This window comes from Salvelinus alpinus, chromosome 9 (assembly GCF_045679555.1).
Source record: "Salvelinus alpinus chromosome 9, SLU_Salpinus.1, whole genome shotgun sequence".
NCBI lineage: Eukaryota > Metazoa > Chordata > Actinopteri > Salmoniformes > Salmonidae > Salvelinus > Salvelinus alpinus.
Window position 1 is genome coordinate 86787900 of NC_092094.1, and position 18316 is coordinate 86806215.

The 18316-nt window shown below is 41.9% G+C and overlaps 1 protein-coding gene across 4 annotated transcripts; it reads left to right on the plus strand.

The window, feature by feature from the left end:
• The first annotated feature begins 214 nt into the window (after nt 1-214).
• Nucleotides 215-17878, plus strand: ppm1aa (protein phosphatase, Mg2+/Mn2+ dependent, 1Aa). 4 transcript variants are annotated; one of them, XM_071327707.1, is made up of 6 exons: nt 215-525; nt 4944-5789; nt 5985-6102; nt 6250-6361; nt 6739-6796; nt 17431-17878. In XM_071327707.1, exons 1-6 carry the CDS (start codon nt 415-417, stop codon nt 17470-17472), a joined length of 1287 nt encoding a protein of 428 aa, XP_071183808.1. In that variant the 5' UTR covers nt 215-414; the 3' UTR covers nt 17473-17878. The 4 variants fall into 4 exon arrangements, with proteins under 4 accessions (XP_071183808.1, XP_071183809.1, XP_071183807.1 ...); XM_071327708.1 differs by having other exon boundaries at nt 223-361; XM_071327706.1 differs by lacking the exon at nt 17431-17878 and adding an exon at nt 11182-11685 and having other exon boundaries at nt 276-525.
• Nucleotides 17879-18316: the final 438 nt, after the last annotated feature.

Genomic DNA, 18316 nt, shown 5'->3' on the forward strand with positions numbered 1-18316 from the left:
TATCCCGATTATTCCATATATAATATCTGTGTGGAGAAAAATTGTGTTTATAAATTAAGGACCATGACAAGAAAACCTGCCGATGAAAAGCAGAAAGTTTCACTGGAATTTTGTCAATATTATCTGCTAGAGGATATCAACCACTGACTGCCTCACAGGAATGATGTAATGCTTTCAAGTACGCAACCTGCAACATCCGGGTCTTTTTCGATTCCTGTTTCGTTAAGCTAGCTAGGTGCAGGCTGTCTGTCAAGTGAAGAGGCTGGGGCTTTCGGCTTGACGCTATTTGGCCTCAACAGCTCCGGCCTAAAAGTTTAAAGGAGGGACAATTGAAATATACTTCACGTCGCCAAATGAGAAAGTAATGTATCCCTGGTTTACTTAGCACAGGGAGTTCCGAACTTTCACAAATTGATGTACAGAGAGGTGCTAGCTAACGTTACCCACACACGATCAGTCTTGTTGGTGTTTCTGTCGCAACTTCTGTTTGTCTTTACACTTTCAAAACAGCTCTTTCTGATTTTGGTAAGTCACATTTGTTTGTGCCTGTAAGAAACTGTCTACCAAGTTAGTCCGTTAACATTTGCGATTAGCCATACTCACTAGCATTGGGGGCAGCGCGATGAGTCCGTGAGGGAGTAAAGGCCTGTCAATGTTAACGTTATGTGAACGCTTGAGGTTCTTGGGGCCGAGGCCCACAACGACGCAATGTTTTATTTTAATTGTCATATTGCCGCGGGAGGATTTAAGTTCGCTAGTTAGCCAACTAATAAACGCCGTTCAAAACATTGTTGGTAATTTCGTGAATGTTTTTATTGTTCTAGAAATTTAACTAGTACTGGCTCTGTCATTGACTTAGTAAGCCGATGACTAGCTAACTAGTGTTAGCTTGTTATTGTGACGTAGCTATTAACTAATACAAGTTTACCAGCAAACATAGCTAGCGAACGTTAATTAACGTTACCTAACAAATCTTGCCAGCTAGCTCGCTATGTAGGTTGCTAGTTAACTATTTAACAGATTGCTAAACCAGTTAGGTAGCCAACATCATTAACACACCAAGATAGCTAGCTAACGTTAGCTAGCTACACTGTTTATTGTAATGTTGCTAGTTAACGTTAGCTAACTAACCACACAAGAACAACACGTAACTAGTAGTGGACGTTGGCTTGGGACCTAACTAGGAAGCTAGCTAGCTGGATGGATTAGCTAGGTTATTGCAGTACTGACTGTTCTGTAATGAACTCATGCAATCAATGGCCAACACCCATAACATCGTTTACCAGGTAACGTTAGTAATTCATTGATAGCTATAGACGTTCATAGCTAGTGTAGTGAGACAAATATTTAGTTTACAATAGTCACCTATTTTTGCAGACTGGTCGCATAGACTAGAGGTAACATAGTAAACGTAAACCCGGGACAGACAAATTAGTATGATACCTACAGTAAGTTTACAGTCAAAAGTTGACACATTGACTCATTCCAGGGTTTTTCTTTATTTTACTATTTTCTACATTGTGGAATAATAGTGAAGACATCAAAACTATGAAGTAACACATATGGAATGATGTAGTAACCAAAAAAATGGTTAAACAAATCAAAATATATTTTAGATTCTTCAAAGTAGCCACTCTTTGCCTTGACAGCGTTGCATTCTTTCAACCAGCTTCACCTGGAATGCTTTTCCAACAGACTTGAAGGAGTTCCCACATATGCTGAGCACTTGTTGGCTGCTTTTCCTTCACTCTGCAGTCCAACTCATCACAAACCATCTCAGTTGGGTTGAGGTCGGGTGATTGTGGAGGCCAGGTCCTCTGATGCAGCACTCCATCACTCTCCTTCTTGGTCAAATAGCCCTTAAACATCCTGGAGGTGTGTTGGGTCATTGTCCAGTTGAAAAACAAATGATAGTCCCACTAAGCGCATACCAGATGGGATGGCATATCGCTGCAGAATTCTGTGGTAGTCATGCTGGTTAAGTGTGCCTTGAATTCTAAAGAAATCAAAGACCGTGTCACCAGCAAAGCACCATCACACCACCACCTCCATGCTTCATGGTGGGAACCACACATGCAGAGATCATCCGTTAACCTACTTTGTGTCTCACAAAGACACGGCGGTTGGAACCACAAATCTCAAATTTGGGCTCATCAGACCAAAGGACAGATTTCCACCGGTCTAATGTCCATTCCAATGTCCATTCCTCGTGTATCTTGGACCAAGCAAGTCTCAGTCGATGTTGAGATGTGTTACTTGAACTATTAGAAGCATTTATTTGGGCTGCAATTTCTGAGGCTGGTAACTAATGAATTTATCTTCTGGGTCTTCCTTTCCTGTGGCGGTCCTCATGAGAGCCAGTTTCATCATAGCGCTAGATGGTTTTTGTGACTTCACTTGAACTTCCAAAGTTCTTCGAAATTTTCCGGATTGACTGACCTACATGTCTTAAAGACATGATGGACTGTCGTTCCTCTTTGCTTATTTGAGCTGTAAAAAAAAAAAAAAAAAAAAATAGGTTAGTCAGTTAAGAACAAATTCTTATTTCCAATGACGGCCTACACTGGCCAAACCAGAACGATGCTGGGCCACTTGTGTGCCGCCCTATGGGACCCCCAATCACAGCCGGTTGTGATACAGCCTGGATTCGAACCAGGGTGTCTGTAGTGACACCTCTAGCACTAAGATGCAGTGTCTTAGACCGCTGCGCCACTTCATGTCTTAAAGTAATGATGGACTGTCGTTTCTCTTTGCTTATTTGAGCTGTGCTTGCCATAATATGGACTTGGTCTTATACCAAATAAAGCTATCTTCTGTATACCACCCCTACCTGGTCACAACACAACTGATTGGCTCAAAAGTATTAAGAAGGAAATTCCACAAATTAACTTTTAAAAAGGCACACCTGTTAATTGAAATGCCTTCCAGGTGAAGGCACCTTATGAAGCTGGTTGAGAGAATGCCAAGTGTGCAAAGCTGTCAAGGCAAAGGGTTACTTTTTAAGAATCTTTAATATAAACATTTTTGGATTCAATATGTTATTTCATAGTAGAAAATGTAGAAAATAATAAAAACAATTAAGAAAAACCCTGGAATGAGTAGTTGTGTCCAAACTTTTGACTGGTACTGTATATAAACAAAAGTTATTGGATTCGGCAATTTCATCACACCTGTTGCCGATCACACAGCAATACAATCTCCATAGAAAACATTGGCAGTATAATGGCCTAACTGAAGAGCTTTCAACGTAGCCCCGTCATAGGATTCCGGCTTTCCAACAAGTCAGTAAGTCAAATTTCTGCCCTGCTAGAGCTCCCCAGGTCAATTGTAAGGACTGTTATTGTAAAGTGGAAACGTATAGGAGCAACAACTGCTCAGCCGCAAAGTGGTAGGCCACACAAGATCACAAAGTGCTGAAGTGCGTATCGTGTTTAAATCGCCTGTCCTCGGTTGCAACACGTACTACCACGTTCCAAACTGCCTCTGGAAGCAACGTTAGCACAATAACTGTTTGTCAGGAGCTTCATGAAATGTGTTTCCGTGGCAGAGGAGCCACACACAAGCCTGAGATCACCATGCACAATGCCAAACTTTGGCTGTAAAGCTTGCTGCCATTGGACTCTGGAACAGTGGAAACGCATTCTCTGGAGTGATGAATCACGCTTCACCATCTGGCAGTCCGACAGACAAATCTGTTTTTTGCGGCTTCCAGGATAATGCTACCTGCCCGACTGCTTCGTGGCAACTGTAAAGTTTGCTGGATAAATAATGGTCTTTGGCTGTTTTTCAATGTTCGGGCTTGGCTTCTTAGTTCCAGTGAAGGGAAATATTAACGGTACAGCATACAATGAGATTCTGACGATTCTGTGCTTCCAACTTTGTGGCAACAGTTTGGGGAAGGCCCTTTTCCTGTTTCAGCATGACAGTGCCCCAGTGCACAAAGCGCGGTCCATACAGAAATGGTTGGTCGAGATCGGTGTGGAAGAACTTGACTGGCCTGCACAGAGCCCTGAGCTCAACCCCATCGAACACCTTTGGGATTAATTGAAATGCCGACTGCGAGCCAGGCCTAATCGCCCAACATCCAGTGCCCGACCTCACTAATGCTGTTGTGGCTGAATGGACGCAATTCCCCACAGCAATGTTTCAACATCTAGTGGAAAGCCTATCCAGAAGAGTGGAGGCTGTTATAGCATGTAAGGGGAACCAACTCCATATTAATGCACATGATTTTGTAATTAAATGTTCGGCGAGCAGGTGTCCACATACTTTTGGTAGTGTATGGTTACATGCAAAATACTTACTACTTTTCAGCTACCCCTAACCTTAACCCTTTTATCTAACCCTTCCCCTAACCATAACCCTTTTAGCTAACCCTTTCCTTAACCTTAACCCTTCCCCTAACCTTAACCCTTTTAGCTAACCCTTCCCCTAACCTTCACCCTTGAACCTAACTCCTAACCTTAACCCCTAGAGCTAGCATCAGCCACCTAGCAAACGTTAGCCATAACAAATTGGAACTTGTAACATATTGTACGTTTTGCAAATTCTTAATGTTGAATGAATTGCAATTTGTAACATTGTACGAATTTCAATTCGAAGATATTTGAAATGGATCATGGACATCCACAAATTAATACATATCATACGAAATGGAGTGTCTAGGATTTACCTGCAGAATAATATGAAATGCTCTGAGACCACGTTGCAATGCATGAGATCAGCCCTAAGGTGCTAGTTAATCATTTTGCAATAAAATGATTGCAGATGTGTCATCTGCTTCTAAATAATCCCTATCTTAACATTTTGTTATCTGGCTAATATTTAGGTGTTTATTTATTGAACTTGTAGCTAGCTGAGCTTAGCAGAATAACAAATGTCAATATTATAAAAACTCAAGTGTCCTAAATTGAATAGAATAATTGTTTCATTCCTGTTTTAAGGGGGACACAATGGGGGCGTTTTTGGACAAGCCAAAGATGGAGAAGCACAATGCTCATGGTGAGGGGAACCGTCTGACCTATGGCCTGAGCAGCATGCAGGGCTGGAGGGTGGAGATGGAGGATGCCCACACGGCAGTCATTGGCCTGCCTCATGGGCTCGACCCTTGGGCCTTCTTTGCGGTGTATGATGGGCATGCTGGCTCCCAGGTGGCTAAATACTGCTGTGGGCACCTTCTGGAGCACATCACCAGCAACCCAGACTTCCAGAGTGCTCTGCAGCCGGAACCCAACGTAGAGAGTGTGAAGACCGGCATCCGCACAGGTTTCCTGCAGATTGACGAGCACATGCGGTCCATCTCTGAGAAGAAGCACGGTGTGGACCGCAGCGGCTCCACCGCGGTGGGGGTCATGATTTCCCCAGGTCACATCTACTTCATCAACTGTGGAGACTCCCGGGGTCTTCTTAGCCGTGGAGGAGCTGTGCACTTCTTCACACAGGACCACAAGCCCAGCAACCCACTAGAGAAGGAGAGGATCCAGAACGCAGGTGGCTCTGTCATGATCCAGCGAGTGAATGGCTCTCTGGCAGTGTCCCGGGCACTGGGAGACTTTGACTACAAGTGTGTGCATGGCAAGGGCCCCACAGAGCAGCTTGTTTCACCAGAGCCTGAGGTGTATGCCATTGAAAGGTCTGAGGTGGAAGATGAGTTCATCGTCCTAGCCTGCGACGGCATCTGGGATGTCATGGCCAATGAGGAACTTTGTAACTTTGTCAGGTCCAGGCTTGAGGTGACCGATGACCTTGAGAGAGTCTGCAATGAAATTGTTGACACTTGCTTGTACAAGGTGAGATTGGTCAATTTATTGTTCACAGAATCGCTAACAGTTAAGCATTTGCATGCACTTGAATGTTACCACTCACATGTAGACAGTCCATTTCAAAATTTTCACAACATTTTATCACACGAATAGGCATCATGGATAGCACATGCTAAACGTTTTACTTTAAGTCTGTCTGTATTGCACTCGCTCTATGAACAGGGGAGTCGGGACAATATGAGTGCTGTGCTGATCTGCCTCCCAGGGGCTCCAAAGGTGACTGCAGAAGCTGTGAAAAGGGAAGCGGAGCTGGATAAGTACCTGGAAAGCAGAGTAGAAGGTGCAGCATCTTAATATGCGTATAGAAACCTAGATAATACAAGAACCTTGTCATGAATTTAATGTGATTTGAAGCTCGCATCACAAATTGTGTATTTCATAGATTGTTTTCCACTTAGAGAATGTGTGGTTCTGCTAATTTCCACAGAGATCATAAAGAAGCAGGGAAACGAAGGGGTTCCAGACTTGGTCCACGTGATGCGGACGTTAGCATCGGAGAGCATCCCTAACCTCCCTCCTGGGGGAGAGCTGGCCAGCAAGTGAGTGAGCTCTTTTGACTGTACCTCAGCCAACTGAATGTTTCTGAGGTCGATTAAGTACTAGCAAAATAGAGTAGCATGCTTTGCACTGTAAGGTTTCTTTAGGGGGAGGAATCTATTTCTGATCTCAGGTGCACAGGCACTCATAACTTTTCACCAAAGTGGTTTTGATAGCTTGGACTTGCTTTAAAGTTTGGGCTATTGGGATAATTGAATTTTGCACTTCAATTCCAGCCTTCTATTTTCCCCTCTTATGCTCAGCATTTAGCTCGCCTGTATAAACTGTTTTGTTTTCGTTGGACTTACATACAATGGTTTTGTTATTGCTTGCATAGCTAAACCTGCATGGTTGGTAACTTTACTTTTTTATGTTTTAGACGAAGCGTTATTGAAGCAGTGTACAACAAACTCAACCCATACCGAGGTGATGACACAGTAAGTATCACCCGCAAATTGCTATCCTCTTACAAATGCTTTTTAATTTGAATGTATATATATTTACGTACGTACGTTTGTGTTTGCACGTCTGTTTGTATGTCAAGGGGAAAAATACAATTTTCATCAATTTGGAACATTCAACATATTTAACACTTTTTAGAATTTGAACCCCCCAAAAAAATCAGTTTTTTAAGATGAATCAAGGAGAGGCAATATTTATTTAAAAATAATATATATATATATATATATATATATACTGCTCAAAAAAATAAAGGGAACACTTAAACAACACAATGTAACTCCAAGTCAATCACACTTCTGTGAAATCAAACTGTCCACTTAGGAAGCAACACTGATTGACAATACATTTCACATGCTGTTGTGCAAATGGAATAGACAACAGGTGGAAATTATAGGCAATTAGCAAGACACCCCCAATAAAGGAGTGGTTCTGCAGGTGGTGACCACAGACCACTTCTCAGTTCCTATGCTTCCTGGCTGATGTTTTGGTCACTTTTGAATGCTGGCGGTGCTTTCACTCTAGTGGTAGCATGAGACGGAGTCTACAACCAACACAAGTGGCTCAGGTAGTGCAGCTCATCCAGGATGGCACATCAATGCGAGCTGTGGCAAGAAGGTTTGCTGTGTCTGTCAGCGTAGTGTCCAGAGCATGGAGGCGCTACCAGGAGACAGGCCAGTACATCAGGAGACGTGGAGGAGGCCGTAGGAGGGCAACAACCCAGCAGCAGGACCGCTACCTCCGCCTTTGTGCAAGGAGGAGCACTGCCAGAGCCCTGCAAAATGACCTCCAGCAGGCCACAAATGTGCATGTGTCTGCTCAAACGGTCAGAAACAGACTCCATGAGGGTGGTATGAGGGCCCGACGTCCACAGGTGTGGGTTGTGCTTACAGCCCAACACCGTGCAGGACGTTTGGCATTTGCCAGAGAACACCAAGATTGGCAAATTCGCCACTGGCGCCCTGTGCTCTTCACAGATGAAAGCAGGTTCACACTGAGCACACGTGACAGACGTGACAGAGTCTGGAGACGCCGTGGAGAACGTTCTGCTGCCTGCAACATCCTCCAGCATGACCGATTTGGCGGTGGGTCAGTCATGGTGTGGGGTGGCATTTCTTTGGGGGGCCGCACAGCCCTCCATGTGCTCGCCAGAGGTAGCCTGACTGCCATTAGGTACCGAGATGAGATCCTCAGACCCCTTGTGAGACCATATGCTGGTGCGGTTGGCCCTGGGTTCCTCCTAATGCAAGACAATGCTAGACCTCATGTGGCTGGAGTGTGTCAGCAGTTCCTGCAAGAGGACGGCATTGTTGCTATGGACTGGCCCGCCCGTTCCCCAGACCTGAATCCAATTGAGCACATCTGGGACATCATGTCTCGCTCCATCCACCAACGACACGTTGCACCACAGACTGTCCAGGAGTTGGCGGATGCTTTAGTCCAGGTCTGGGAGGAGATCCCTCAGGAGACCATCCGCCACCTCATCAGGAGCATGCCCAGGCGTTGTAGGGAGGTCATACAGGCACGTGGAGGCCACACACACTACTGAGCCTCATTTTGACTTGTTTTAAGGACATTACATCAAAGTTGGATCAGCCTGTAGTGTGGCTTTCCACTTTAATTTTGAGTGTGACTCCAAATCCAGACCTCCATGGGTTGATAAATTTGATTTCCATTGATCATTTTTGTGTGATTTTTGTTGTCAGCACATTCAACTATGTAAAGAAAAAAGTATTTAATAAGAATATTTCATTCATTCAGATCTAGGATGTGTTATTTTAGTGTTCCCTTTATTTTTTTGAGCAGTATATATATATATATATACACACACACACACACACACACACAATTATTCAGACATATGCTGAATAATAGGATGACATATAGCATGACATAGCACAGGATAATCCTCATGTTTGCATTGAACTGCTCTTTTCCTATCATTGCCTTATGGATAGCTGCAGCTGATGTCGGAAGTTTACATACACTTAGGTTGGAGTCATTAAAACTTCTTTTTCAACCACTCCACACATTTCTGGTTAACAAACTATAGTTTTGGCAAGTCGGTTAGGACATCTACTTTGTGCATGACACAAGTCATTTTTCCAACAATTGTTTACAGACAGATTATTTCACTTATAATTCAGTATCACAATTCCAGTGGGTCAGAAGTTTACATACATTAAGTTGACTGTGCCTTTAAACAGCTTGGAAAATTCCTGAAAATGATGTCATGGCTTTAGAAGCTTCTGATAGGCTAATTGACATCATTGGTGCACTTCACAAAATAGATGACATCATGAGGGAGGAAAATTATTTGGATATATTGAATCAACTTCTCAAGACATCAGTCAGGAGGTTAAAGCTTGGTCGCAAATGGGTCTTCCAAATAGACAATGACCCCAAGCATACTTCCAAAGTTGTGGCAAAATGGCTTAAGGACAACAAAGTCAAGGTATTGGAGTAGCCATCACAAAGCCCTGACCTCAATCCTATAGAACATTTGTGGGCAGAACTGAAAAAGCGTGTGAGTAAGGAGGCCTACAAACCTGACTCAGTTACACTAGCTCTGTTAGGAGGAATAGGCCAAAATGCACCTAACTTATTGTGAGAAGCTTGTGGAAGGCTACCCAAAACGTTTTATACAATTTAAAGGCAATGCTCCCAAATACTAATTGCGTGTATGTGAACTTCTGACCCACTGGGAATGTGGTGAAATAAATAAAAGCTGAAATCATTCTCTACTATTATTCTGACATTTCACATTCTTAAAATAAAGTGATGATCCTAACTGACCTAAAACCGGGATTTTTTACTTGGATTATATGTCAGGAATTGTGAGAAACTGAGTTAAAATGTATTTGGCTAAGGTGTATGTAAACTTCCGACTTCAACTGTATATAATCCTTGTTTGTAATCCACTTCTATTTGACCTGTAATCCATTTTGCTCATTACCATACCATCCCAGAATGCATTTAGTTCTTCCCACAGTTCACAGCTGTTTCATGTGTATTGTTTAGTTCACTCCTGAATTGACAGCCTTTGATGTAAAGATCCAAAATGCTTTATACTCTATTGAGCAGATGAGATTGCATGAACAATGTTCTTAGCCAGTGTACATATCTAGCAGAGGTCAGCCATGCCCATGAAACAGTTTAATAAATTGTGTTTTCAATTAAGATTATGTTAAGACTAGGCCTAACCTAGGTCTATGAAACCAAACCAGCACTTGCAATCACATTTGTCGTGCTTGATTAACTAGGTAAATCAGTATTTAGCTAGCCTCCAGATTGATTTAGGGTTTCTATTACTAGTTGGGTACTGTCATGATCAAATAAGCTTTTCGCTTCACTTTGAAAAGGCAATGGTTCTTTTGTGGAGCTGTTTATACAGGGGTCGCATGAGCGTTCAGAAATCTGCATTTTCAAAACATAGACCGTCAAAAAAACTGTCTTATTAAACCATTTCACCTGCATTTTATATTGAAAGGCAACAGTTTTTGTTGCTATAAATTGAGTGATAAGTGGCGTGCAACTCTAGTTTTTCATCACACAAAATAAAGTAATGCAAAACATTAGTCCGAAAATGGCTTTGTTTTCATCAGATGACAACAGAAGTGCAACACAATTTGGCGAGCAGACAAACAAACAAGTAAATTAGCCACAATGAAAAAGTAAGGTATTTTTTTGCAAAGACAACGCATGGCTATGAGATTTCTTATGTTTACCATAGAAAGAATGTAGCCAGCTACATTTCCTAATCTTTTGCCAAAACGACCAGCTAAAAGTAACCATTATTCCTCTCTGCCATCAGTCGGCTCACTGTCTATTGATCGAATGCTGTTCTTGAATGCGGGAATTTGATTGGTCTGAAGGCCAGAGGAAAGATTTCTATTCCGAGTGGAGATGTGCAACTGAAGCACGAAATTTGTGTGAATCCGAGCAGAAATTAGATCTCCTTTTACAAAACGCAGCAATATATTTCTTATGTTTTTTAATATTTTTCTTTCAGCGTGAAAAACGCAGAATTCATATCTAAACATTTTCATGATGACAACTCACTCCTACAACTTGTCGTTAGTGAGATGTTCTATTCAAACTAACCATAAATAAAATACTGTAAGAAATTTAGGCAAAAGGGTAGACTTCAAGAAATTGCTGTTTATACCAGGGATCTCAATCTCAATTCCCAGAAAGCTTTGCTCATGCCTAAATTATTTTCTGGATGCCTGTCAAAGTTCGTAACTAGTTTAGGACAAAATTATCCTCTTGGGTGATCAGCACATCTCCAGGAGTTGAAATAGAGACCCCTTGGATGTTGATCCAGTATCTGATGGGTTTTTCCTTCCTTCCATCCTTCAAGGACTCAGCGTCCACAGACGACATGTGGTAACACAACCCGTACCACTAACACAGCACAGAGTTTACAAACCTCTACCCTCAAGACTCACAGCAGCTCCATTCAGCGGTCTGTCTCCCCACCACTCTGAGCGTTCCATTTGTAAGCAGGGAATATGATGGGAGGAGGAGGAGACGCACGCACACCCCTACACCCCGGATAGAGCAGCACCAGTCAGCTCTGGAGTTCAGGATCCCCTCCATTTTGTCTCACCTTTATTTTCAATCCCACCCTTAACCTGTTGGGACTCGGTAGTTATGTTTTAGGTTTTCTTTTTTTAAATAGTCAGTTGAAACAACTATTTTGGGCTCTAATTTCCTTGTGTTTGTATATTTCTGTTTTTGTGAAGTGCAATTGTCCTGTACAAAGCCTGTATTTAATGCAGCTTTAGTTAAAGTAAAAAATATATTAAAAAATTGCCTTTATACACTATCAGCCCTTTTCCTGCTCTTCTGGAGTTCCAACAAATGTATATTCAGTGAATATTACTGTTTGTCCTCCAGGTGATATTATCCTCTTGCTCTTTATTTTTTATTTTTGTCTTTGCTCCTTAAGAAACGGGTAAATTGTATAGGTTCACAGCACAGTAAGCTCTCTAAACCATATCAATTTTAATATCTACATTTCTTTTGTTTGTATAAAAACAAATTACGTTGTGTAGTAACTATGGTACTACAGTCTTTCATTGTGTGTTCTGTCTTTTGGGGGAAATTCTTGTTCATCTGTAAACAACGTAACGAAGCAGTTCCTAGATGCACATGAAGATGAGCTCACCTGACACCTTTTAACACTTGCTCTGTGTGCGCCTGACTGTGGGTACTGGCAAGTGGTCCTAGGTGCTTGTGCGCGTGCACATGTTTGTATAGCGGTAGATCTGTATATCTGTAGCTGCAAGCTAATGTTTGCTATGGTGGTGCAGATTATGGCAAATGTTCCTCCATTACTCCTACATACCTATTGTGCACCCGTCTTGTATATTAGTACGATACTACCCTTCACTTCAGAGCTTTGGAGGACACTTTATATGACACTGGATGGATTAAGTTGACTTATTTCTATTTTTAACTTGTGACATCTGCCACAACCATTTTGTAATTCTACTGACATGCAGTGATTTATGCTAGTCTGACTAGTTTTCATGTCATTTATGTAAATAAATGTAATATGTCACAGATGCACATATTTCAGCTTTATGACGGCCCGGCATGCCAAGTGAAGTTTTCTGAGATTTAGTGCATTTTATTTGTTACAAGCCTGCGTTTTGGTACTGAGAGGAGTTCAAATCACAACATCTATTTGATTATACAAGTGTATAAGTGCCGATTTGTTAAAAACCCTAATTATCACCATCAGTCTGAGTGAACCTTCAATCTTCCCTTAACAATTTCGAGCTGGTATTTTTTAATTGTTGCAATATTCAATTATACAACCAAGAACAAATCCACTGAATGCAATGAGCTGTCCTAGAGTACCTTGTATTTACTATGAGTGGTTTGGGGGGCTCTCAGTGTAGAGTCCTCAGCCACTGCACCAGGAGCCCGTGCACAATATGGTATGCTTCTATAGTGTGTGTGATTTTGCTGTAAATCTTTCCCTTAAAAAATCAAATGAATAGTCAGACTAAATCTGTATTTAAAACACAGATGTATTTCTTGGTGAGATTTTATTTTATTTTGAACTGCATTGCTGCAAATGTATGTATGTCTTTTCTGACCTATTGTCAAGGAAGAAATCATGTTGCTTGAGTTAGATGCATGGTTAGCAAGATACTCTTGTTTTTGGATGTTGAATCAATTAGAATTGAGCGCTGTAGGTAAATGTGTCCTAATCCCCCAGGGTTCTGTCCTGTTTGTCTAAAACAGTTTTTCCCAAACTTGGTCCTGGTGCCCCCCCAATGCACGTTTTTTTTTTCTTCCCTTGAACTACACAGCTGATTTCAAATAATCAAAGCTTGATGACAAGTTTTTTTTAAATCCGCAGCAGAGTGCTAGGGCAAAAAATAAAACGTGCACCCGGGGGACCCAGAACCAAGTTTGGGAAACACTGGTCTAACACAGGGTAACGTACTGAATTTATAATTTCTCTTTAACCAACTGACAATCTAATGATGTAACTTCTGGCAACAAACTACCACTTTGACTCCTGAATTTGACCCCAAGAAAAACAGTTTAGAGATGGCTTGATATGCCACCCTTGTTATTGTATTTTTTCCATACCTGCAGTTGTTTTTAGAAATTCTAAACAATACGAAGTACATCACAGATTAACTCTTAAAATGTTTATTTTTTCTGAACTTGCCATATGGACAATTGATACAGCTGTAATGTCAATTATACTTACAATTTTGTTAAAGGGTAAACAAGTCTAACAATGCCTTCATAATTTTAAGCAATGAAGTGACTGATGAATGAATCTGGTGAAGTGATTATGTAGTCATTGTTGAGATGCAATATACCCATTCGGTTCAACTGTCACAGGTACCCAAGTCACTTTTCCAAATTGAGAAAGAAATGTGGTTAAATTGGTAAATGTTGTCTTTCTCTACTGTGATTTTGTGTAAAGGGAATCAAGTTTTAGGATTGCAAAGAGGCGTGAACAACTAACACAAGCCCTAGCTTTTTTTAATGTCTGTGAATAGTAGTTTAGGATCTTAAATTAAGGAGTGCAAACATTCGGTTACGCTGTTGTCCTTTTTACAAGCTAAAGTATTTTCTACAGAAATACTACAGTATGTATATTGTTTTTCATTTACGAAATGATGTAACCAAGGAAAATCGGTCTTTACTATCAGTTTTTTTTTTTTTTTTACAAGACTGGAAATTAATACTTTTTTATTTCCATAATGCATTAACTTAATCTTTAGGCTAGCCTGACATTTTTCTGTCATCTGTACAACTCAACACTGATTTTGTGCTGCCCTGCTGCTGTTTAAGGAGTTTGGGATTTAAGGTCAGCGTTCTGTTGTCAACACACTAGTTTTAAAGTGGGCTACTCGCGTACTGTAGGACTTGCATAGTGACTAAGGTTCATGTAAGGCGTCATCTCTGTCATATAATTCTTATTTAAGCCTCATAAGGAACATATTTATATTGGAGTAAAAGAGATTTTAATGCTGGCGCCCATAATGTACATAATATTGATGTACCTCAGTTGTGGTGATACTGTGTGACCCTTTGGCAGTGGTGAGTTGTCCCCTTTAACAGGGGGCCTGAACCCCATGTTGCTGACCTTTTTCAGCTCACTAATAAGCTCACCGATTTGCCTTACCCCATCTAACTCAACCCCCTAAAGTACTTGTTCATTGGAACACTTCAAGGAGTAATTTCAAATAGTGTTTCCAAGTTAGGGTACTTCTCTACAAAGTGGCATACTATGTTGGTAGTCACATGGTACAAGTTTTCATTTCTGGTTTATATTAAAGACAAATGTTACCTTGTTGAATCTTTTGAAATATTATTTAAATTGCTCACTCCTTCAGATGTCCTACTTTCAGCAAATGCAAGTGTTAAACAATTGGGTAACCTTGTAAGCATTTGAAATGTGCATACATGTCTGCTATATTTATGAATGCATTCAAGAATAGCTTTAGTGCTGTAGATAAGTATTGTCTATGTTGATTCAACTGCTTCTCAGAGGCCTCTGTGATTGACTACAACGTTCAATAACTGTATATTTTGTATTATGTTCTTGCTCCAAAGGAAAGACGGATAAAAGCAAATGTTAAAAAGCTTTGTTCCCTGAACTTTATTGTACTATGTGAGTCGATTGAACAAATTGCATTCCTTGCTTGTGAATTTATGCGTTCTCCTATTTCCCTGATCTTCTCCTTAATTTGTTTTTGCCTTTTTGAAGTTTTAAATAAAATTTATATTTCGCAGAATGTACCACTAAATAAATGGGTTGTTACCTTGTATCGCTCTTCTCATTTCATCTCTCTTTATCTGCTCAAATCATTGCCTCATTTTTAAAACCAGAAATCTAAAACTCAATCTCAGACGTATCGATTCCTTCATAAAAGACCAATGTTTTCAATCACACAATATACTGTAAGACCCAACACAAGTACTGATTTAGTGTTTTGTTGATCCAATGTGCATATACACAGTGCCTTCAAAGTATTCAGACCTCTTGACCCTTTCCACATTTTGTTACGTTACAGCCTTATTCTAAAATGGGTGAAATAAATCCTCAGTCATCCATATACAATGACAAAGCGAATACAGGGTTAGACATTTTTGCAAATGTATTAAAAAAAAAAGACCATAATTACTTAAGTATTCAGACCATTTCCTATGAGACTTGAAATTGAGCTCAGGTGCATACTGTTTCCATTGATTATCCTTTGTACAACTTGGAGTCCACCTGTGGTAAATTCAATTGATTGGACAGGATTTGGAAAGGCACACTCCTGTCTATATAGAGTCCCACAGTTGACAGTACATCTCAAAGCAAAAACCAAGCCATGAGGTTGAAGGAATTGTCTGTAGAGCGCTGAGACAGGATTGTGTTGAGGCACAGGTCTGGGGAAGGGTAGCACAAAATGTCTGCAGCATTGAAGATCCCCAAAAACACAGTGGCCTCTATCATTCTTAAGTGGAATAAGTTTGGAACCACCAATACTCTTCCTAGAGCTGGTCGCCCAGCCAAACTGCGCAGTCGGGGGAGGAGGGCCTTGGTCAGGAAGGTGACCAAGAACCGGATGGTCACTCTGACAGAGCTCAAGAGTTCCTCTGTGGAGATTGGAGAACCTTCCAGAAGGACAACCATCTCTGCAGCACTCCACCAATCAGGTCTTTATGGTAGAGTGGCCAGGTGGAAGCCACTCCTAAGTAATGGACACATGACAGCCTGCTTGGAGTTTGCTGAAAGGCACCTAAAGATTCTCTGGTTTGATGAAACCAAGATTTGACTCTAGCCTGAATGCCAAGCGTCACGTCTGGAGGAAACCTAACACCATCCCTACAGTGAAGCATGGTGGTGGCAGCATGTTGTGGGGATGTTTTTCAGCGGCAGGGACTGGGAGACTAGTCAGGATTTAGGCAAAGATGAACGGAGCAAAGTACAGAGAGATCCTTGACGATAACCTGCTCCAGACCTCAGACTGGGGCGAAGGTCCACCTTTCAACAGGACAGTGACTTTCTAAGCACACAGCCAAGACAACACAGGAGTGGTTTCACTCTCCATCCAACCTGACAGCATGAGAGGATCTGCAGGGAAGAATGCAAGAAACTCCCCAAATACAGGTGTGTCAAGCTTGTAGCGTCATACCCAAGAAGACTCGATTATGTAATCGCTGGCAAAGGTGCTTCAACAAAGTACTGAGTAAAGTGTCTGAATAATTATGTACAGACAATTCCTTCAACCTCATGGCTTGGTTTTTGCTTTGAGATGCACTGTCAACTGTGGGACTCTATATAGACAGGAGTGTGCCTTTCCAAATCCTGTCCAATCAATTGAATTTACCACAGGTGGACTCCAATTTCTAAGCAAACAGCTGGAGGCAGGGCTTTCTCCTATAGATCTCAATTTTTATGGAATGGTCTGCCTACCCATGTGAGAGACGCAGACTCGGTCTCAACCTTTAAGTCTTTACTGAAGACTCATCTCTTCAGTAGGTCCTATGATTGAGTGTAGTTTGGCCAGGAGTGTGAAGGTGAACGGAAAGGCTCTGGAGCAACGAACCGCCCTTGCTGTCGCTGCCTGCCCGGTTCCCCTCTCTCCACTGGGATTCTCTGCCTCTAACCCTATTACAGGGGCTGAGTCACTGGCTTACTGGTGCTCTTTCATGCCGTCCCTAGGAGGGGTGCGTCACTTGAGTGGGTTGAGTCACTGACGTGATCTTCCTGTCTGGGTTGGCGCCCCCCCTTGGTTTGTGCCGTGGCGGAGATCTTTGTGGGCTATACTCGGCCTTGTCTCAGGATTGTAAGTTGGTGGTTGGAGATATCCCTCTAGTGGTGTGGGGGCTGTGCTTTGGCAAAGTGGGTGGGGTTATATCCTTCCTGTTTGGCCCTGTCTGGGGGTATCATCGGATGGGGCCACAGTGTCTCGTGACCCTTCCTGTCTCAGCCTCCAGTATTTATGCTGCAGTAGTTTGTGTCGGGGGGCTAGGGTCAGTTTGTTATATCTGGAGTACTTCTCCTGTCTTATCCGGTGTCCTGTGTGAATTTAAGTATGCTCTCTCTAATTCTCTCCTCTCTTTCTTTCTCTCGGAGGACCTGAGCCCTAGGACCATGCGTCAGGACTACCGGGCATGATGACTCCTTGCTGTCCCCAGTCCACCTGGCCTTGCTGCTGTTCCAGTTTCAACTGTTCTGCCTGCGGCTATGGAACCCTGACCTGTCCACCGGACGTGCTACCTGTCCCAGACCTGCTGTTCTCAACTCTCTAGAGACCGCAGGAGCGGTAGAGATACTCTTAATGATCGGCTATGAAAAGCCAACTGACATTTACTCCTGAGGTGCTGACTTGCTACTGTAACGGTTTTGACTTGAGGTTATTTATAGGGGTGCCAGGTAGGTTGTGCCTACCAGAGAAAGCATGGGTTTCTCCTTTTAGTTTGGGAGGGAATGAGTCCCATCTGGTCCGTCAAGTCACACCAATACAAAGGACTTATGTAAAAGTCAAGATGGAAATATACTTTTCATAAACCCCTTAAAACATTGGAAAGAACTTCAAACAAGTGTATTCTTTTGCGTGGTTGTATTAACAACATAAATGATCACACACACAACAATATAACAAATCAATGCACTTATGTTCATTTAGAAATGTCCTGTACCTCGGGCATAAAAAGAGTCCAGCCCGGTAAAAAAGTTCAGTGACTCAAGTGACCTTAGTCACGCAACGTTTGTCCGTAGCATAAACCCAGTATATTCATACACTCAAAATAACACTTATTTTGCAACACAACTAGAAAGCGTATCAAAGACTAATCAAAGAATAATACGTCTTAACAACTAGATAAGTCACAGTATACATCACCCCAAACAAATGAAATACCGTGTACAAAAAGTTGTAGTCAGTCGGTCAGTCAGACAATCCGCCAACAGATCTCCAGCGGAGAAAAGGCCCCGAAAACCAACGGAGAGTTGTAGTCCA